The sequence below is a fragment of the Megalobrama amblycephala genome, linkage group LG11 (genome assembly GCF_018812025.1).
Source record: "Megalobrama amblycephala isolate DHTTF-2021 linkage group LG11, ASM1881202v1, whole genome shotgun sequence".
Taxonomy (NCBI): Eukaryota; Metazoa; Chordata; class Actinopteri; order Cypriniformes; family Xenocyprididae; genus Megalobrama; species Megalobrama amblycephala.
This window is the reverse complement of record NC_063054.1, coordinates 14,549,257-14,572,366: the sequence shown is the minus strand read 5'-3', so window position 1 is coordinate 14,572,366 and position 23,110 is coordinate 14,549,257. Positions and strand designations below refer to the sequence as shown.

The 23,110-nt window shown below is 34.8% G+C and overlaps 1 protein-coding gene across 1 annotated transcript in view; it reads right to left on the bottom strand.

Annotated features, from left to right (window-relative positions):
- Window positions 1–23,110, bottom strand: part of LOC125278735 (centrosomal protein of 128 kDa-like) — a 168,896-nt gene that overhangs the window by 73,435 nt on the left and 72,351 nt on the right. Inside the window, exons 6-10 of the mRNA XM_048208080.1 lie at window positions 16,546–16,637; window positions 16,348–16,420; window positions 15,976–16,099; window positions 4,479–4,648; window positions 2,849–2,935 (exon numbers count right to left, since the gene is read on the bottom strand). Of these exons, the coding sequence (XP_048064037.1) occupies window positions 2,849–2,935; window positions 4,479–4,648; window positions 15,976–16,099; window positions 16,348–16,420; window positions 16,546–16,637 (546 nt within the window). The remainder of the gene's footprint in view (window positions 1–2,848; window positions 2,936–4,478; window positions 4,649–15,975; window positions 16,100–16,347; window positions 16,421–16,545; window positions 16,638–23,110) is intronic.

Sequence of the window (23,110 nt, the reverse complement as noted above, 5' to 3'; positions counted from 1 at the left end):
TTTTTTTTGTTTTGTTTTTTTGTTTTTGGTCTTAAAATGTCTTAAATTTTACAATATAAAGCCTTAAATGCCAAATAGTGAACAATTTAATTGATTGGGTCTTAATAAACAACAATAAACATTAGCATGTTTTTTCAGCCATACTGATGTCTAGAGAGAAAGCCATTTTACCTCCCACTTTCTGTGGAAACTAAACTTAAATGGTTCCTGCAATAATGTGTTAAATTACCCACCATAGTCCTACTTAAATTTAACATCTACACTGAACAAAATATTTTGCACTGTCTTTTATGCTCTAATTGAAAAGGAAAAAAAAATCATTTTAAAATATGAACTTTCTCATGCATGTCAACTAGGGATGGGTACCGAAACCCAGTATTAATTTGGCCCTGGGGCTAAATTATGAAACCGATATATCGATAAGCTCTGACATTAAGGGTTCTGCTATCAGTACTGGAGAAATTATGAAGAAAATACATGTACATTTATTATTGCTATATAGACGTTATCTTGCAAATTCTTTCTCGCCAGAGTTGCCAGCTGTTTCTGTATGCAATAATATTAGGACATTTGTTTGTGATGCATTTTTGCTATTCGCAATCTAGAAGAGAGATCGCGCTCACGCAGAGGAGCTACAGCGCGCACACAACAGGAAAGCCCTGTTTAATTGTGAGGATCAAGGAGAGACCTACACATTCACACTTATACTTTAGGCCTGTGATATTAAGCTAATTTTATTTTTGATTTCGATTTTGTCTTCCAAGAATCATCAGAAAGAAGATATTTGAGGCAAAACTATTAAAAACTAGCTGTGTTTTGTCTAGCACACCTTCCTTCTCTTCACAGCTGTGCGCACTCGTTCCTCCCTAAACCCAAACTTAACTTCAGAATCAGCACAATCGGTGATTGTTGTAAAATGCAGTCTTTACTGTTGCTAAATTGCGGGACATGTTTGATAATTATTATCAATGTCTTAAAACACTGAAAGCACAATAATCCGCGCAAGAGACGCTGTTCCTCAGGCTGAATTGTATGTGTGCACTCCAATTTGGAGCCTCCAAAACGGATTGCAAATAGACAAACAAGTTACACTTTGAGCTTCTGGTGCATGTTCAATCAAATACACACAAAAATATGTTAAAATGACTGACTCGGAGAGTGTTTAGCTACTTAAATGCAGTTTATATCGTAAGTGGACATGAACAGCTGGGAAAAAAATCAGATGTGTGTTAAAATCTACTGCCTTAAAGTAACAGCAGTCACCTTCTGACGATTATGCCATCCATGTTAATTAAACAACAAAATGCAAAGATAAAATCATTCACAGCTCTTAATCTGAATATTGTTAGCTTTAATAAGAATTAATCTGTTAATTTATAGTGTGAAAACCATGCAATGTTGAACAGTATGTGAACAGTAATGTTAGAGCTTCATGAACAAATGAAAGCACTGTTTATTTCACTTCATCTTTGTTTTATTGCATTTGTCAGTGTTTTACTTTTTTTTTCATGTACTTACTGTATCTTATGTATATAAAACACTAAAAATGCCTGCACAATTGGTGCATTTACAAATTGATGTTTCATATTAATTTCATTAAATTATATTTATTTTACATTTCAGAAAATAAAGCAATGTTAATTCAGCTCTTAATTTGTAAGAGTATCGGTAAGAGTAGTAATACCGTGAAAACCTTAACGATACCCATCCCTAATGTCAACACATTGTTACAACACTAATTTTATGTTTTAAAACAAATAAGTAAACGGCTTGTGTTTCTTGAAAATAATTGCTTCAGTTAATGTTTTGCAAGATAGAACCTTATAATTCCAAGCGAAAGTGTTTTTTAGAATTAGAAGGTTCTATCTGCATGATCCGTTCCAAAAATCCCCATTTACAAATGTGAGAGGATTTTTGATATTGTACAGTTAGAATACATATGAATCTCTGTCATTTTCATGTACAAAAGAGATTTGTTCCCCATATAATTTTTGCTATATGGAAGGCAAAAACTTTGAAGCTCAATATTTATCAAAAATATGGAGAACAAGTCTGCAAGAAATTCTGGCAAAAACAATTACATATTCCTTAATATTATGAAAAGGTAAATAAAAAGGTTTAATTATTATTATTATTATTATTATTATTATTATTATTATTGTACATTTAGAACTAGAATGATTTCCAAATAATTTCTATGATTTTTTTCTCCAAAATTAAAATTACTAAACATTATGAAAAGGTAAATAAAAAGGTTTAATTATTATTATTATTATTATTATTATTATTATTATTATTATTATGTACATTTAGAACTAGAATGATTTCCAAATAATTTCTATGATTATTTTCTCCAAAAATTATTTTATATTAAAATTACTAAACATTATGAAAAGGTAAATAAAAAGGTTTAATTATTATTATTATTATTATTATTATTATTATTATTTTGTACATTTAGTTTTATTTATTTCCAAATAATTTCTGATTTTTTTCTCCAAAAATAATTTTTATATTAAAATTACTAAACATACTTAGCTTCCCTAATCAGCTTAAACTCATGCATTACATCAACAGTGCATTACTACAGTCTAGCATTGTTACAGGATCAAATATGCTACATGTTTGTTTTATGTATAAAATAAATGTAAAAAATAAATAACTAAATTATAAATAATTTAAAAAATGAAAACGTGCTACAAAACTTAAATGATTGTTTAGAGTCAAACATTCAGAACCACATTAGATGTAATCACAGCTTGCATAAGCTTATATGAATAGAATATGAGGTACTGAGATTAATAATATATTTATATGAACACTGATTCAATATCAAAGACAAACACACCTTGCTTCTCTCATTCTCTGATCTCTGCAGTCTATTTCTGAAGGTCTCATCAGCCTCCAGGGTTTGGGTGTCATGTCTTCTCAAAGCCTTAGGACAGAGTAGAGCCAACACAGAAAGAAAAAGAAAAAAAAAAAAAAAGAGAAAGATTAGCAGCCTTTCTGCTAACCTCCCCTACACTCCACTAATGGATGGATGGATGGATGGATGTACGAACGGCTTTATTCGACAGAGGAAATTGAGCACTAGTTCTTTTCTGCTAGTACAATGTGGTTTAACTATAATGCAATACTCATCTAATTTGTCAGAAATAAATGGCGAGTATATTATTGGGCATATTTTTTTTACTTTATGCAAGCGTATAATATAATAAAGCTTTCAACAGAATACAAATTAACAACATTTTCTGGGGGAAAAAAAAGTGGTACAACACCCATCACCACAATGCTACTGGGTGTTGTCAAAAGACGTCACCCTAGAGCTCTACAATATTCTGTTCTTTAGATATAGCTCACATTCCCTCCTTCAGTTTAAGTATATAGGATTTTTTGACCTTGATTTTATTGTCGTCCAAGCAAAAATCACAAGTCTGATTGCTTAGAAAAATAATGAAAAAAAAAGAAAAAACTTTCATGTCAAGAGCACAAAGAGCGTAAGCACCACTATAAATGCTTAACTGCTTATACTGTATGTTGACTGGCAGCAATAAAAGCTTTGGGATATGTTCCAAAGTCCTAACCCTAAGCATAAGTAGTTGTAAAAATAATGTTTGCCTTTGAAAGCACCACTAATTAGTATTCAGTAGACCACTGAGTTATGGCATATAAAGATGTAATGTAATAGAATGAGAAAAAAAAAAAAAAAAAAAAAAAAAAAAGGGTGAACAATTATACTGGAGTAAATTTAATTGACTTTAAGATTTAAAAGAAAATTTAATTCACCTTCAGATTTTAAAGTAAATCCATTTGTGTTGCAACAGTATCTCACCTACATTATGTGCCACATGCCATTTAATGAGAAAACCCAGTATGTGTGATTCCGGCATGGATATGGAGCACAAGATAAATTTGCTAAATGTATTAATGTAAGAAACAGTTGGAAATCGATTTATCATCAGAACGATATACACAAACATCAAAATAATTGAGATGCGTAATTACAGAAGGGGAAACATAATTAATATGATTAATTGTATCATAGATCAACTATCATAATATCACATTAAGGTGCCACCCAGCCACAGACAAAGCAACAGATGCCAATAAACCATTATCATTATGTTAGGTGTGAATTTAGAAGAAGCATTTCATAGTCTAAAATCACTTTATAAAATGCTACAGTGACATCATTCACCACTCTAACAGTGTTGTAGATCATATGGGTGTGCAAAAGAGCAGAACAATGTTTTTTTTTCAACAGCACTTTGGTGACTAAGCGTTTGTTTATCTGTCCTGATTTGCTTGTCTTGTTTGTTTTTTTGTAATTTCACAACAAATACATTATTTCTCTAGGCCTAAGGCACACCGCCTTTTCATTAGCAAACTGCAATGGAGATGCAAATGAGGCTCCATTCATCAGTCACCTCTCAGATAAATAGGGCAATTGTTAATGGAAGCTAAACACGGGCATATACTGCCCCCTGCTGGTAGGAGAACAGCATGAACCTGCTCTGAAGTTTGAGCCAAATCACTGGTTTTAACACTGATTTCTCCCTGCTATCATAAAACAAAATAATGTCAATAAGAGATTTAGGTCTGTAATGGGCAATTTGAAACAACACTGAGTTGCACTGTGTATCATCACCTTTAGAGAACAAGATGCATCTTAAAGAAAAAATGAAAATTCTGTCATTAATTACTCACCCTTAGTGGTTCAACGGATCACAGAACTCACGGTTCGGATCATATCATGGTTAAGTCATGGATTGGATCATTTTTCGGGTCAGCACAAAAAAAAAAAAAAAAATTTGGGGGTTAGGGGTAGAGATGCACCGATTGCAATATTCTTGGCCAATTCTGATTTTCGATTTTTTGTTAGTGAGATCGGCCGATACCGATGTTTGTTGCCGATTCCGATTTTCTTTCTAAGAACTATAATTGACAACATATTGACAAACAAAAATCTACTTTTCTTCAATGCAAAGTTTTATTTTCATTTAAAAAAAAAAAAAAAAAAAAAGTAAAAGTCAGTAATAAAATATAAACAGCACAAATAAATGCAACAGTACGGTGGCGCATTGCTGCCACATACATATTATTTTTTGCACTCAATTATGTCGTTCAAACGACATATGTCATTCAAACGACATCTTTTCTCATTCAAACGACATCTTTTCTCGTTCAAACGACATCTTTTCTCGTTCAATATATGGTGGCGCATTGCTGCCACATACGTATTATTTTTTCCACTCAATTATGTCGTTCAAATGACATCTTTTCTGTTCAAACGACATATTATGTCGTTCAAACGACAACTTTTCTCGTTCAAACGACATTGTCATTAAAACGACATTTTCTCGTTAAAACGACATTTTCTCGTTCGAACGACATATGTCGTTCAAACGATATATTTTCTCGTTCAAACGACATCTTTTCTCGTTCAAAGGACATATTTATGTCGTTAAAACGACATCTTTTGTCGTTAAAACCACATATTTTGTATGTGACGTGTACCAAAAATACCTTTATCTGATCTATAATAGAGAATTTATATAGCCTAGATCAGTGCCTTTATCGCACTCGAAAAGCAGAAGCAAATATAGTGTAAAATACCTTTCGATGCCTGCATCGATGGCAGTGCAGAGAAATGAACACAATATTATTGTTTTATTGGCGTATAAATTGCAGTTTCTAATAGCCTAATAAAGCACAATTTTATCATTTAGCATTCCTTATTTTCTGGAAAATAAGTCGCAACGGATTGTCACATGCACCAAGTCAGAATTAAGTTTTTGAGAGAAAAAATCTCAGATAGGCCTAATTCTCATTGGTGTTTCAGTCGCATTTTATTATAGTACATTCAAAAATAATGTAGCTAAAATAGCCTACCGGTAAACAGGCCTGGCGCTATGGATAGGCAACAACAATAATATAGGTTTATTGGCCTCAATGAGTCTGAGAGTCCTGGTCAGAGATTGTGTCTCAGACGACATTAAATAATTTGTGAATATTTGTAAATATTCGTGGCATAACAGGTGGAAAAATGATTGTACTGCAGTTCTGTGGATGTTTTGCCTAGGCAAGGTTATTAGCCTTTAGTTAACTAAAAAAATAAATAAATAAATAAATAAACTATTTAAAATATTTATGCTAATCGAAATAAGCCTGAAATATGAGAAAATATAAATATTAGTTGAAAATGATATTTTCAATATAATTTTGTTTCTTTCCCCCTGACCTTCAACCGATGCGATCCTTTCATTAACCAAAAAGATTATGTTAAATTAGAATTAAACGAAATTAGAATGAAGAAAAAAAATCCCAGGGGTTTAGTTTTAGCCTAGGCTATATGCACATAGATATAACAACAAAACATGAGGATTTACATCACATGCAGCGCTTCTGTGAACGGAGAAAAAACAAGATTAAATCTTATAAAAGGAATAAATAGCCTATTCCTATATAGCTAGGCATACACAAAATATATTAAACCTAAATAATTAACATATGAAAATGAAAGAAAAAAAAAAACTGCGACAAGTAGACCATCTATATGATAAGTTTCGATTCATTTTTGAGAAGCAAGTTCACGGAAAGAAATTGCTTGTCTTTATTTTTCAAGCAATGTTATTGTGAGTGTACAAAAATAATAGTTTTACCTTCACAGATTCTAATGGTGTTACTTTTATGACCATAAATGTCTGAGTATTTTAATTGTTTCCACTTTTATTAGAAAATTTGAATGAATATTATAACAAAATTTAATGGTATTATTCAGTAAAACAGAACAAGAATGAAAAATATAATATATAAACGTCAAGCCAAAACAAATTAATTTAAAGCTAAACTGAAACAGAAACCCATTTGGCATAAATCCAAATGTGAACTAGCTGTTTTTGGATACTAAATAGCCTACCTATTTATTATTTAAACGCTCTGTTTATACACCGACTATTTAAAATTAGCAGAGTAACCTTTTCTATATTTGGTTGACTGTATTTTATTTTGACAATAAATTGGCTGCGATGTCAAGTAGCCTAGCTACTAAAACAGATGCCATGTTGTGTGTGCGCGTGAGGCGCCGGCACGTTCACTTGAATTTTCTTATAAAAGCGGAAACAATTAAAATACTCAGACTGAATCGAAACTTATCATATAGATGGTCTACGTGTTGCATTTTTTTTTTCCTTTCATTTTTATATGTTAATTATTTAGGTTAAATATATTTTGTGTATGCCTAGCTATATAGGAATAGGATATTTATTCCTTTTATAAGATTTAATCTTGTTTTTTTTCTCCATTCACAGAAGCGCTGCATGTGATGCAAATCCTCATGTTTTGTTGTCATATCTATGTGCATATAGCCTATAAAACTAAACCCCTGGGATTTTTTTTTTCTTCATTCTAATTTTGTTTTCTAATTTAACATAATCTTGTTGGTTAATGAAAGGATTGCATCGGTTGAAGGTCAGGGGGAAAAAACGAAATTATATTGAAAATATCATTTTCAACTAATATTTATATTTTCTCATATTTCAGGCTTATTTCGATTAGCATAAATATTTTAAATAGTTTATTTATTTATTTTTAGTTAACTAAAGGCTATTAACCTTGCCTAGGCAAAACATTCACAGAACTGCAGTACAATCATTTTTCCACCTGTTATGCCACGAATATTTACAAATATTCACAAATTATTTAATGTCGTCTGAGACACAATTTCTGACTGGGAGTCTCAGACTCATTGAGGCCAATAAACCTATATTATTGTTGTAGCCTATCCATAGCGCCAGGCCTGTTTACTGGTAGGCTATTGTAGCTACATTATTTTTGAATGTACTATAATAAAATGCGACTGAAACACCAATGAGAATTAGGCCTATCTGAGATTTTTTCTCTCAAAAACTTAATTCTGACTTGGTGCATGTGACAATCCATTGCGATTTATTTTCCAGAAAAAAAGGAATGCTAAATGATAAAATTGTGCTTTATTAGGCTATTAGAAACTGCATATATGCCAATAAAACAATAATATTGTGTCCATTACTCTGCACTACCATCGATGCAGGCATCGAAAGGTATTTTACACTATATTTGCTTCTGCTTTTCGAGTGCGATAAAGGCACTGATCTAGGCTATATAAATTCTCTATTATAGATCAGATAAAGGTATTTTTCATACACGTCACGTACAAAATATGTGGTTTTAACGACAAAAGATGTGGTTTTAATGACATAAATATGTCATTTGAACGAGAAAAGATGTCGTTTGAACGAGAAAAGTTGTCGTTTGAACGACATATGTCGTTTGAACGAGAAAAGATGTTGTTTGAATGACATAATATGTCATTTGAACGACATAATTGAGTGGAAAAAATAATATGTATGTGGCAGCAATGCGCCACCGTACAACAGAATAAAGAGAGCTATGAAATTAAGTTTTTTTTTGGGGTTAACTGGGTTTCTATTCAGGTAAGAAAATACTACAGAAATTAAAGTAATCAAATGTAAAATGACACATTCAGTGTTATTTTACATTGGTTACATTAATTTCTGTAGTCTTTATTGTAAATATTAATACAGATCAATTCTTACCATTAAAGTTATAAAACATATTCAGTCAAGAGCTGAAATTGATTTTCTTTGTCTTTTGTTCTTTGATTAACATGACAGACAGCATCAGGAATATTGGACTGCTGTTCCTTTAAAGGTCCCGTTTTTCGTGTTTTTTTGAAGCTTTGATTGTGTTTATAGTTTGCAATATAACATGTGTTCATGTTTCGCGTGTAAAAAAACACAGTATTTTTCACATAATTTACTTATCTGTATACCGCTGTTTCCACTGTCATAAAAACGGGCTGATGACTTCCTTGTTCTATGAAGTCCTTCCTTCAGAAATACGTAACGAGTTCTGATTGTGCCAGCGGTTCCTGTGTTGTGATTCGACAGCAGCTTCTGCTCCATCTTTCAAGAATAATCTTTGTGCGAATCCGGCATTAAATTGATTGAGATTGAGGAAGCTGTCCTCAGCAAAATGTGCTGCACATAGTTTTACATGTGGATTATAATTTTCGGGAACCGAGTTAAACATAAATTGTAACCATTGATCTCCAAGTACAGCGTCCCTGGGAAGGCCAAACAAAGGTGATTGGACTGCGGGATGAAAATAACAGCGTTTCGACGACATGGCGACAAACACACTCTACAAACGCAACTCTTGCTCTTCTCCGTGGGAGCGCAACAAGACCACGCCCCCTTTTTTGTGTATTCCTGTGGGCGGAGGTTAGTCAAAAAACTGTTTTAGTGACGTCATTAAAGAAGGAAGTAGAGGGATGTAGTCCAAACTGGCCGTTCGATGTAGGCGACTTCTGTTAAATAAAATATCTCGCTTGGGCTTTAAAATTTTACAGATTTTATTTATACTCTAACAACAACATTACACACTAACTAAAGTTTGAAACATGGGATCACGAAGAACGGGACCTTTAAGAGTTTATGAACGATATTCAATGGACCCAATACTGTTACACACAACATGGGTTCACTTTCTTAGCTATTTAATGATTCAAAACTGACTGTGTTTATCTGTATACTCACCAAGATTGCCTGTGCTGCTGGTTTTGACATACGTATGTGTTTGACAGTTTAAGCACACACACATCCGATACACATCTGAATTCTCACCTCGTTCACTTAAGACATAACCGAATGTATTTATGAGAATACTTGCCGAGAGGGGTATTTTGACTGACACAACGTGTGTATGTGTCCATCCAAGTGCATTGAGGACCCGAAAGAGAAATCAATTTGGAGTTCGTAAGCTATCTGAAACGCACCTCTCTCTCTGTGTGTGCGCACAAGCCTTGTATGTATGTGCGTCTGTGCGCACCAGTAACAGTGTGGCGTGCGATAGCCTACCAAATTAAATCCTATTTTGCCTCTTCTAGCACTGAAATGTTTTTATATCTATTTAATGTGTAAACTAGCAAGACAAAACAGGTGCAAATGATAACCTTTCACTCTATTGCAGTTAAACTTGCAATTGATCTGCAAATCACATGCGTGCCGAACCATGGGGCTTGGACCATATGGATCACGGATTAACAACGATCTGTTTAACCACTACTCACCCTCATGTCGTTCCACACCCGTAGGACCTTTGTTCATCTTCAGAACACAAATCAAGATATTTTTAATAAAATCCGATGGCTCAGTGAGGCCTGCATTTCCAACAAGATAGTTAACACTTTCAGATGCCCAGAAAGCTACTAAACACATATTTAATATAGTTCATGTGACTACAGTGGTTCAACCTTAATGTTATGAAAGCGACGAGAATACTTTTTGTGCGCCAAAAAAACAAAATGAACCTTCATGAAGCGTCGAGGCTTTACAAATCTTTTGTTTCGAATCAGTGGTTCAGAGCGTGTATCAACCTGCCAAAGTCAAGTGATTTCAGTAAACGAGGCTTCGTTACATCATAAGTGTTTCGAAATTTCAATAGTTCACCACCGGGGGACATGACTTTGGCAGTTAGATACATGCTCCGAACCACTGATTCGAAACAAAAGATTCGTAAAGCTTCGAATCTTCATGAAGCAGTGTTTTGAAATCACCCATCACTAGATATTATTGAATAAAGTTGGGGATTTTTTGGCACACAAAAAAAAGTCTCGTCACTTCATAACATTAAGGTTGAACCACTGTAGTCACATGAACTGTTTTAAATATGTGTTTAGTAGCTTTCTGGGCATCTGAAAGTGATAACTATGTTACTGGCAATGGAGGCCTCACCGAGCCATTGGATTTTATCAAAAATATCCTAATTTGTGTTCCGAAGATGAACGAAGGTCTTACAGGTGTGGAACAATATGAGGGTGAGTAATTAATGACAGAATTTTCATTTTTGAGTGAACTAACCCTTTAAAGAAGCCATATCATAATAACTAGCATAAGGATAAAGCGTCTATTCAGCTTTATCCTTATTACCTCACCGTTGAACACGTTTCTGATCACCCAACAGAAATCACTGACTTATACAGGGGTTAAAGCAAAAGAAAATCCTGTGCCTGAACTTTTTTTTTTTTTTTTTTTTTTTGGAGGGGGGGGGTATATTTTAACATTTAAACGAAGCTTTTTGGTGCACATTTGATTCAATAAAAATTATATATATATATATATATATATATATATATATATATATATATATATATCACGGTTTTAGACTCACGGTGCGGTTCGGTATGTGCTATGTTCAGGACAAAAAAAATATTACTGTCAAATAAAAACAAAGAAAATAAGAACAAATAATCAAACTGCACAAATAAATACAGTAAAGCAAAGATACAAATAAATAAAGCTTTTCAGGTTTTTCATGTATCCAGTTTTAAGGTACAGAAATTGAATAAAGTAGCTAATAAAATGTAAAACAACATTGCATGTAATCTTAACTGTATGAATTAAATATAGATCAATCATTATTAATTATTAAGTTACTATTCAGTCATAAGCAACGAGTGATTTCCTTGTCTTTTGTTGTTTGATTAACATTTAAAACAGATTCAGTCAGCAGGAATGCAAGGGCTGCTGTCTCTTTAAGACACATGCGTTCTTTCTCCAGTGTATAAGTTCACTTAAGACATAACCGACAATGCTTACTAGAATACTCGCTAAGACGGGCATGTTGACATAATTTTGTGTGAATTTGTCTGTTCAAGCACAAGACTTGAAAGAGACCTTTATATTCGCGCGCTGTACACGCGCTTCCGCGTGGGCGCTTCGGATGAGTGCACAAATCTTAAAGCGCGCGCGCAAGTTCTCGTTCGCGTCTTGCACTCGGATGTTTAAATTGGCAAGGCTTAAATGAGTTTAGTTTAAACGCAGACAACAACTTGTGCAGTTCAGGTATCACCTGCGTAAGCTATCAACACCCGGTGATGGCGAAGTAAATGACTGCTCATATAGAACATGCGGCATTCGCACTGAACAAAGTTTAGGGGTAGCCAGAATGCATATAGGTGGTCGGTTCATGTGCTCTCTGCGTGAACTGAAGCGGTACCGCGATCTGTCACTCCACAGAGTGCTAAGAAAGATCTCGACAGCTCGAGAGACGTCCATGGTCTCACTCCAGTATGGGAAAGTAGTCAGTCACTCCTTGTGTTTTATGAATAGGCTAACAGGTGAGCTGAGGGATTGCACAAAATTACATACATCTCTAAAATTACTACGCAATAGGCGTGTGAAGTGAATGAGTGTAAACTGAGCTCAGCGCAAATCAAATAGCCGTGCTGTTTGTCTCTCAGAAATCAGAGCCTTGCAAAAAATTAGTCTAATACATCAGTAAAATACTGCATCATAAACATTTTCTACTATTTGTTATGTATTTAAATGATTTAAACCTTGCGAGATGATAGATGAAACACAAATGGGCAAAAAGTATGAAATGAGCAGCGCGTTCGTAAATCAAATAGCCGCGTTTCTCTTGCGTCTCTCAGAAATCAGCTTTGTCAGTAATAGGCTGCTATCAACTAAAACACTACATCATCATACACACTTTCTACTATTCAATGTCTACTTAAATGTTTAAAACATTGTACGATATGATAAATTAATTAGTGTAAATTGTATGAATGAAATGAAGCACGCGATAGCAAGTCAAGACAAATTGTAGGACTATATTTCTTTCCGCAGCCAAATGCCGCACGCCGGAGATCCGGCACGGTGCCGGAAAACTTTAAGCCCTGCTTATATGATTGGTCATATATTAATATACTTGGGTTTCCCACATCAGAAACTTGTTTACATTCAGATTGAGTTCTTGGTTTCATTAAAAGATCTTTTTGGACAGGGGACGAGTTCTGAAAGTTACAGTATGTTTTCATAGTACATCAACTGCGCACTCTCTTAAAGGATTAGTTCACTTTCAAATGAAAATTTCCCCAAGCTTTACTCACCCTCAAACCAACCTAGTTGTATATGACTTTCTTCTTTCAGATGAACGCAATCAGAGTTATATTAATAAATATCCTAACACATCTAAGGTTTATAATGGCAATGAACTGTACCAAGAAAGTACATCCATCCAAAGCAAAACATACTCCACACAGCTCCAGGGGGTTAACAAAGGCCTTCTGAAGTGAAGTGATGCGTTATGGTAAGAAAAAATATGTATATTTAACAAGCTATAAAGTAAAATATCTAGCTTCCAGCAGACTGCCTCACACAATTCAAAACGTTTACACTACATCCTACGCCTTCTGTATTCAACTTTCGAAAAAAGCTTAACTGACACGACGTCAGTTACGCTTTCTTCCTAAGTTGAATATGGAAGGCAGTCTAGCGGAAGCTAGATATTTAACGTTATAACTTGTTAAATATGGATATTTTTCTTACCATAACACATAGCTTCGCTTCAGAAGACCTTTATTATCCCCCCGGAGCCATGTGGTACATTTTGCTTTGGATGGATGTACTTTCTTGGGCTTTATACTCGTTGGTACAGTTCACTGCCATTATAAAGCTTAGATGTGTCAGGATACTTATTAATATAACTCCGACTGTGTTCATCTGAAAGAAGAAAGCAGAGATGGGACCAAGTCACACATGTGCAAGTCTCAAGTAAGTCTCAAGTCTTAACCTTCAAGTCTCAAGTTCCCAAGTATTTTTTTCTTGAGTCAAGTCAAGTCACAAGAGTCAAGTCAAGTCAAGTCAAGTCCTGTAGTAGGTCAATCAAGTCCAAGTTCATTTTATTGAATTTTAGTGAAATAAAGTGAAAAGACAAGATATAAGTCCAGTTTAAAATAATTTGCATTGTAAATACATGTTTAAAATTGTCAAACAAAATAACAAAAATTATTTATTTTTCACTTCTGCCAACAGTTTTAAATGTTTTAAATTTTCAACACCAAGCTTAACATCCAACAGACTCTTTGAACACCTATTTACATACAACATTAAACTTTGATGTTTACATTTTGTTGTAGTATTGTTGTTCATAGGCACTATTTGATGTTTAGATTTTAGTTCGTTGTTATAGAGACCATACAGGCCTTAAATTTTCGGTTTATGATGAAATGGTGGCTCATTGGGAAACACTAGAATGTTTAGCTGACAGAATAATATCCAGGAAAAATAGAGGCAAAATTCATAAAAGTTTTATTCTAAAAGGTTAAAATATCTTTGTTACCTAGTGACATATAACACAGTCAAAACACATAACAGAACAAATTGTTTTTAATTTACAAAATTCGTCAACAAATCTTACTAATTAAATAATGTCAACTAAATAAATGTATTGATATTTATTTAGATTAATGCGAGCTGGATAAACTAGGCAGGGCTCAATTTTTTACTGGCCCCACAACAAAAAATAATAAAAGTAAAAGACAAGAAAATGGGCCTATAAAATAAGCATATTTATTGTTTCCATTGTCTTTGTTACATTTAACCTAAATAAATAGGGTTATGGCACCAAAAGCTACTAGATTAATTTATATTATAAATATTGTTAGACAAATAAACAGTAAGTAATTAAAGAGTAACAAATAATCAAATTACGAGTAATAGCACAAATAAATACAACAGAACAAACATATAAATTAATAAATGGTGCTTTTCAAGTTTTTCATGTAGGTTTAAACAGGAGATTTTCAGGTACAGAAATTGTAATCTAATGTATAACTATAGAATTATAGATTAAGATTTATTAAAGTTAATCGGTCAAGAGCAGTTACAGATGCATAAAAATGTTGTAATGTTGAAAATATAAAACGTTAAATAGCCTACTGTTATTTGAAATTATTAAAAAAAATTAAGACACTTCAAATGTGAAATTAAACCTGCCAGTAGGTGGCAGTGAATCACTGTTAATGAGCGAATCATTGGGATTCAACCGATTCATTCAAACGGCTGAATCATTCAGGAAGTGTTGCTCAGAGACGCAAAACAATTCTGTGGACTTTGGAACTATTTTCGTTGGTGAAATACAGCGAAACAGACGATTTGGTGTCTAAAATGTAAGTCACTTGATATTACGTTCTTGTTCATTAAACTGTACGCTGAATAAAATCATATCACTTTTGTAATCATGATATTTGGAGAAAAACGGCGCTCTTTGTTTAATCTTCATGCTTCTTCATGCTTTCTTTTTCGCATTTGCCTGCAGACGTATATGTCCTCTTCATGTTTAATAAACTGAATTAGGCATTTTAATGTAAGTAAGCGCTGCGCCAGTTTGAATGCGGCGGCAAAAGCATAAACAGCGTAACGAGAGAGGGGTCCCGATGCAGAGATGTCGCTGCGTCACTGCGTGTTATAATATTGATATTAAGATTTCATATCATAACAAAAACCCTTCAACCGGACCGCTGCTCTGAGTGAGTGTTCAACTGCGGTGTGCGTGAACTCGCTGTTGGAGAGAAGAGAGAGAAAGCGCTGCCTGGGTACTGTATGCAGTATATACTTTATTTTTAAAAAATTATATATTTTATATTCAAACTGAAAACATGATGTGATTTAACACTCAAGTCATTCAAAGTCATCGTGTCTCAAGTCAAGTCAAGTCCCGAGTCTTTAACTTCCAAGTCCGAGTCAAGTCTCAAGTATTTTATTTTTTGTCAAGTCAAGTCACAAGTCATAAAAATAGCGACTCGAGTCGACTCGAGTCCAAGTCACCAAGTCACAAGTCCCCATGTCTGGAAGAAAGTCATATACACCTAGGATGGTTTGAGGGTGAGTAAAGCTTGGGGTAATTTTCATTTGAAAGTGAACTAATCCTTTAAGCACATTTTATTGTTAACAATGTTTTAGCAAACCAAGTAGCCTTTGTATGATGTTTCATAGTACATAGTATGATGTTTCATAGTACATTAACCTCATTTAGCTCAGAATATCCAGGAAAAATAGATTTGTGGTGATATGGCCCCTTTAAAATATTCACAAATAAATAAAAATATGCATTAGTTTAGTGCTCTACCTCCTGTGGTTCTCCAGACATGCTTTTTTGGTTTCTCTCTGTGATATTTTTTAGAAAGCATCTGCCGCCCTGGGTGCATCTCATCCTCAATCTCTTGTAGACGTCTCTCCACCCGTAACGAGACCTAAGACACATCATACAACTCAAACCTGACTTAGCGTGCAGTTTTCAGCCCTGTTCAGCTTGAGCAAGTTGCTGTTATTCAGTATATCATGTTTTGTACAGCAGGTCTCTTAAGAAACTGTATTAAACTTACAACAGAAGAAAAGACACAACAATTTCATTCTGACAGTAAACAAGACAAGTGGTCACAGGCAGGTAAAATAAAAAAAAAAAGTGAACAACATGCTGTGTAACATTAGGAGCACTTACGGGTTCTTCTCTCTGTGGTGCTTGTATGTGGCCTACAAGATTCTCCAATGTCTTTTTGGTTTCTATGTCAGTCCTTTTGAGGGGCAGAAAGCACAAAACACATCATTTGTGTGTGCAGGGGGGGCAATTACACAAGGAATTTATTATGAACAATGAACAAGATGATTTGATTTGGACAGGTAGAAACATTAAAGGGACCTGTTTCTTCTGCTGATCTCTCTATCAATGTCATCACCCATCCGAAGCTGATCACTCCGCAGGTCTCTTAGGGACTGATGTATTGAGTGAACCTGAGAAATAGAGAGAATTAGAAATGCTATGAGGTTGCTAAAGTTCAGGTTGATTCGTGTTGGTTGCCAGGAATTTGTGGGTGGCTGCTCACTGGACAAATTCAAAAAAGCCCATCCCCAAGTCTCTATTATATTTTGTTCCTTTAGCTATAGCTTGAGTCCCATTTTCAATGCCCTTCAAATGGGACTTGTTCATTGTCCTTCAAGAGAAAATTGCATGTTTTAGCTCTTAAGAGTGTCACAGTTTCATTCTTTTTGGTAGCAAAGTTATCATCTACCTAAATGAAATAAAATAACTATGAATTATTGTCAATTTCAATTTTTGATAATTTTGATTTAACATCCTACATTACTCTGCAACCTATCAAATTTATAAATAATCTTGGCCTGATGAGGAAACCAAGGCAACTGTAGGGTGTTCTAGCACTTTTTAATTGGGCAGAACATTCAGAAAATGTAAATGTAATAATTTATTATAGATATATGAATTATATCATAAAAAAAACTAGTGTTTCGTTTAATGTAAAGCAATGATTTTAAGAATGTGATCAATCAACTAAACTAAACATTTAATGCTAACAGTCTAATCAGATGCAATGAATTATGCTAAGCTATGCTAAAAGTGGTACTGCCAGACCCGGAGATCGTTTGAATGGATTCGAAAATGGTAAAACTCAACTTTTTAACTCTAGGAGAGTTGGAAAATGAACCTATTTTCAAAAAAAGTGGAGTGTTCCTTTAATCTCATTTAATGAGTTAACTTCAGCACAATTTGGCAGTTATTCTTTTTATTTTTATAATTTATATTTAGGGGCTAAGCACCAAAGATGCGTAGGCACCTATTGTATCTGTTGGTGTTCTTTTTTTTTAAATTATTCTTCTTCCGCTCTTGAGTCTATGGCAGACCATAGAACCATATGGTAAATAGTTGTGAAATTTGGCACACTGATAGAGGACAGTCTCAGCTGTGTCCATAGCAAATAGTCCATAAGGGCTAGAAACAAAACTCAAGACGATTCAATTTGCACCCTATGACGTCATTTTCCATCATGAAAATTTTTCCGCCATTTTGATTTTTCCGAAAAAAAACAACTTTTTCTAACTCCTCCTATGCCATTACTCTATTTTCACGAAAACTGAACCAGATCATCTTCAGACCATGATTGCAAAAAGTTATCAAAAGCTTTTTGATAGAGCCATCCGTTCCCGAAAACTGCACAAATGAATTCGACGAAAAGCTCAACAGATCAGACTTGAGGCTATATGTCCACAATGCTTTACATATTCAGACCAAACTTGGTACATGTCATCACAAGCAAGACCAGAGGAAGCATGCAGCGTTTTGGGACAGCGCCACCTACTTGTACGAAAATGCTATATTTTATGAACGCATAAGCGTATCATTACGAAACTCTGTTTGGGTCAACAGCACGATGCCCTGAAGGAGCCTGAGAAGTTCCGGACCAGCGCCACCCAGTGGAGAATATTTTTTTTATATATGCTTATAACTTTTGATGTGGTTCGCTTATTTTCATGGGAGTCTTTTCGCCTTATGGTTTGTGCGACGTGGTGATTTAGAGCTTAAAAAAAATGTTTGCGAATATCTTCGAAATCGTTAGTCCGAATGAGACAAAACCAGCGTAGGAAACACGGAACCTTAGCTGGTTAACTACACACTAATGCCCAAATGTCAAATTTTTGATAGGAAGTGGCAAAAAAATCAAAACAAAGTTGTCCATGGGCCATTTTTTATGATGTCATACATATAAATGTCTATAACTCCAAAACGAAACAAGATATTTTCACCAAATTTGAGACACAGTTGTATGGGCTCACTCTGAGGACACATTAAAAAAGCAGTGGGATTGTGCCTCTTGGTGGTACAATAATTGAACAAAACATGAAATTGCCATTAACTACAATACAGTATTATGATATGTAATACTATATTTTATGAATACCATCATGTAATGGTGTACCATTACGAAACTCAGTATGTGCCATCGGCACCATGCTCTGAAGGTACTCAAAAGTTTGAGACAGCGCCTCGTTGTGGTCAAATGTCATAATGAAATGTAAAAAAAAAATGCTAATAGCTTTATATAAATGTGGCCTATTGTAATGAGATTGGTCTTAATAGATTACGTAGGTCATGCTGAGAAAACTGATACCAATTTTGCCAAAGTCAGCAAAACTTTGTCTCCACCACTTCGATTTTCTTTAAAATAATACTTTTTCAATCTCCTCCTAGACCGTGGGCCAATTTTCACGAAATCGAATTGTATTATCTTCAGACCATGCCTGCAAAAAGTTATGGATTTTGTGTTGATAGACAAAACTGTTTTTGTATACCGCAGCAACGAATTAGAGGCTTGATGCCAAAATGACTCAAGGCTGTATCTCTGCAATGCTTGGAGACATACTGACATCAAACTTTACAGCTGTCATTGTCACCTCACTTTGACCTTACCGCATTCATTTGGTCACAGTGCCATCTATTGGTCGAAAGTGATAAACCAGTAAATCTTTATTATTGACCGTATTCATGATTTTTTAGCTATTTTGATCGAAATGATCTTAAAAGGTTTTTCATTGCTCCCCATTGCAGTTGGTTTGATGCTCACAGCCATGTTGGCTGGCTTGTTGTGCCTTCTTTGTGCTTGGCCCCATAATTGCTGCTTGCAGCTATATTTAGGGGCCAAGCCCCAAAGGGGCTGTAGCCCCTATTGTAATTGTACGTTTTCCCTTTTATTATTATTATTCTTCCTCCCGAATGGGAGTCTATGGCAGCCCTATCAACGGAACATGAGAAAATGATGAAATTTGGCACACTTGTAGTGATGGTCATGTCTAGAAATCTGACCAATTTTGGAGTCTCTAGGACCAACTCTATAGCGCCACCACCAGTTCAAAAATTCAACATTCTAAAGTTTATAACTTTTGAACCATTTGCTCTAGAAAAATACAATTTAGTACATCTGATTCATCTCTTCATGCTGATTCTATTCAAATTCTTACATTAAGTCTCCGCCCATTACAGTAGCGGCCATTTTGAAAAGTACAGTATTCCGTTTTTTCGCTACTCCTCCTTCAAAATTTGTCCAATTTTGTCCAAACTTTGATCAGGTGATCTTTGGTCTGAGCCGCACAGAAATGACTGAACAGATTTTTTTTTATTCATCTTTGTTCAAAAGTTATGATGTCACGAAGTTAACGAGGTTGACCCAAAATTGCTATAGAGGCTGTATCTCGGCCAAACTTTGAGCAATCAAAACTAAAATTGGTACACTTGATCAAGACCATGATCTGAGGTTCCATGCCAAATTTGGGAACAGCGCCACCTACAGGTCATGAGATCTGAAAAATGGCTATTTTGGCCAATAACTTTTGAACACTTTATTAGAAAATCAAGATCTTGGTGTCTATGGATTCCCTGTGCCATGCCGAATCCGAGGATATCGAATTCGTCAACATCGGATGAACCACGTGTCCGCCATTTTGAATTTTGTCATAAATTGCAATAACTTTTAAACAATTTGACATATCTTCACACAAATTGGTATGTATGACCTTTAGAAGGTCCTGAAGGTACCTGAGAAGTTTCAACACAGCGCCACCTACTGTTCCACAGATGTAATGATTATTGCAAAACCACTTATAACTTTTGAAAACACTTTCCAAAATGTGTATGCTTTATGTCATTTTATTCCCTGGCTTATGCCGATTCCGACGATGTGTCATTTGTCATTTTCCTTAAATGTACCTGTCCGCCATATTGAAATAAATGGAAAACAGTTTTTTCGCTACTCCTCCTACAATTTTTGTCCAATTTTGTCCAAAATCAGCTCAGGTGATCTTTGGACCGAGCCGCACAGAAATGACTGAATGGATTTTTTGATATTCGCTACCATTCCCAAGATATTCATCTCTGAATGTGACCTTGCTTGTGTTTGTTGTCTTATGCTAGTTAGCTTAGCATGCTAATTGCTTAGCATGCTAACCAGTTGTCATTCTCTTTAATGTGGCTCTTCAGTTATCAAGTTAACCATGAGCTTCATTAGCATTAAGTTAGCTTAGCATGCTAATATGGTTAGCATGCTAAGTAATGCTTTTTTTGTGAATTCTTTGTTAGACTAAAAGGTTTCTTCCACAGTCTGTTGAATGTGCATCCTCAAGTAGCTCAATGTGTAAAGCCAGTTATCTGAAGAGCCCTGTATCCGAAGTTAGTGGGTTCGAATCCCAGGTGGAGCGGTTTTATAAAATAGTGTGTTTTGATTCCTTTACTGCCTCTTGGATTAGAAATAAATGCTTTTTGTTTCATGCTGTGTTCATTTTCATCTAAGCTTATGTACATTCTGAGTTCATTCTTGCCCGTAATTCTGAACCAGCTGTTTCATGTTTGTTCATTTTCTGCTGTTTTTCCTCTTCCTGCTCTGTATTGCACTACAGCATGATGAGCTGCAGAATGATCTAAAGTGCAGCTTTATAAGAATTCTTCATTTTGAGTTCATTTTCACATGAACTAATAAACTTCGGCAGGTGTGGAAACATTCACTTGCACAGTGGTGCAATGAGATGAGAAATGGACCTTGGACCCGGAGGTCGTGGATTCGAATCTCGTGTGGGGTTCCTTTATACAATTGTGTGTAATGAGTCATTTTGATACCTTTTTTATCCAAATAAGGATTGTGCTAATCTTTATTCCTCTTCAATGAGATACAAGTATTTTAGTTCATTCCGTGTTCGTTCTCTGAACTTCTATTGATTTTCATTTCATTTCCACTTGTCCTTCTGAACCAGATGTTTTGCATTTTTCGCTGCATGTCTTTAGTAAATTTATATATTATATTTATATATTTTTATATAAAAAATAAATTAAAAATAAATAAAACTAGTACTGAAACCAGAAAAACAAAATACAGAAAATTTTTTCCACACCAAAATTTTGGAGGGTTTTACTAAAAAGAGTTAAAAGCACCAATGGGAGTGGAAAGTTCTGCAGGTGATCAACTGAAAATGGCACATTAAAGAACAGATGCAGCCAGATCATTTCCATAATGACCAACAGTCTATCAGAAGCAGCACAAATTTTCAAAGCAGAGACAAGGATAATCAGGTGTGTGTGATCTACTAACAACACAAGTGCAAAGTGGCTTGAGACATGCTTTTTTGGGCGTTAAATAATGGTGCAAGTACCAACATTGCATGAACATCCCATAAATTTTGCGTCTGAAAAGAAAACTCCTACAAAACGCATATGCAATAAGGTCAATAGCAAAAATAACCGTGTCCACGTCTTTTCATCACAAATTTTTCGCTGCATGTCTTTAGTAAATCCTGACAGCAGTTTTTTCCACACCAAAAGAGGGTTTGAGTTGGCGCAAGCTGTTAGTAAATCTGGCCCTAAACATGCTAAATTGCTCATACAATGACTGGCAGCATCATAAAAGAGGAATAACATCCTGTCTACACCACACTGTAAAACCCAATAAGTTGAGAATACTCAAAACATTTGAGGAAACTTATTACCTCAAAACATTTAAGTAAACTAACTCATTTTTTAAAAGTTGGTAGAACTTTTTTGTCACATGTGGGGCGGGGCTGAGAGCCATGGAAGCAGATCAAGGCCAGTGTGGTGCACAGGTGTCTCTCACTAACAATCCCGTCACCAGCATCCCTTTCCCAACTCATCATAATGTTAATTACATACAGTTAATTTACATAAACATCACATTCAGATCTTGGTTAAATGTTACATAGCAAATAACACATGCTATTATAACTATCAGAGAGACATTATCAGAGAGTCATTACATACTTGCATATATGTAATCAAACAACATATGTTGTCTTAAATGTTTTGCAGCTCATCCTCAACCTAATTTCAACAGTTATTTATATGGTCTGACGCAAAGCATGCTGGGAATCTGCTGCAGCTCAACTCAACAATATTAAGTTCAGCTTAGTTCATGCAACTTTTTTTCTATTAAGTACAATGAACTTTCATTATTATTTGAGTGAAACAAACTTTAATTAATTTCACTGTTCAGTTTTACAGTGCAGGTGTATCCAGTGTATCCCAGTATATCCCAGTATATCTTTAAAGGTCCCGTTTTTCGTGGTTTTTTGAAGCTTTGATTGTGCTTATAGTGTGCAATATAACATGTGTTCATGTTTCGCGTGTAAAAAAACACAGTATTTTTCACATAATTTACTTATCTGTATACCGCTGTTTCCACTGTCATAAAAACGGGCTGATGACTTCCTTGTTCTATGATGTCCCTCCTTCAGAAATACGTAACGAGTTCTGATTGTGCCAGCGGTTCCTGTGTTGTGATTCGACAGCAGCTTAGCGCTCCTTGCCCGAAAAGGTCACGCCTCTTACCATAACGTGGAGATGCACGCGCTCAGTGTTATTGTAAACATGTCTTTAATTTTACCATATCAATTTGAGCCGGAATCAGACCCGGTGA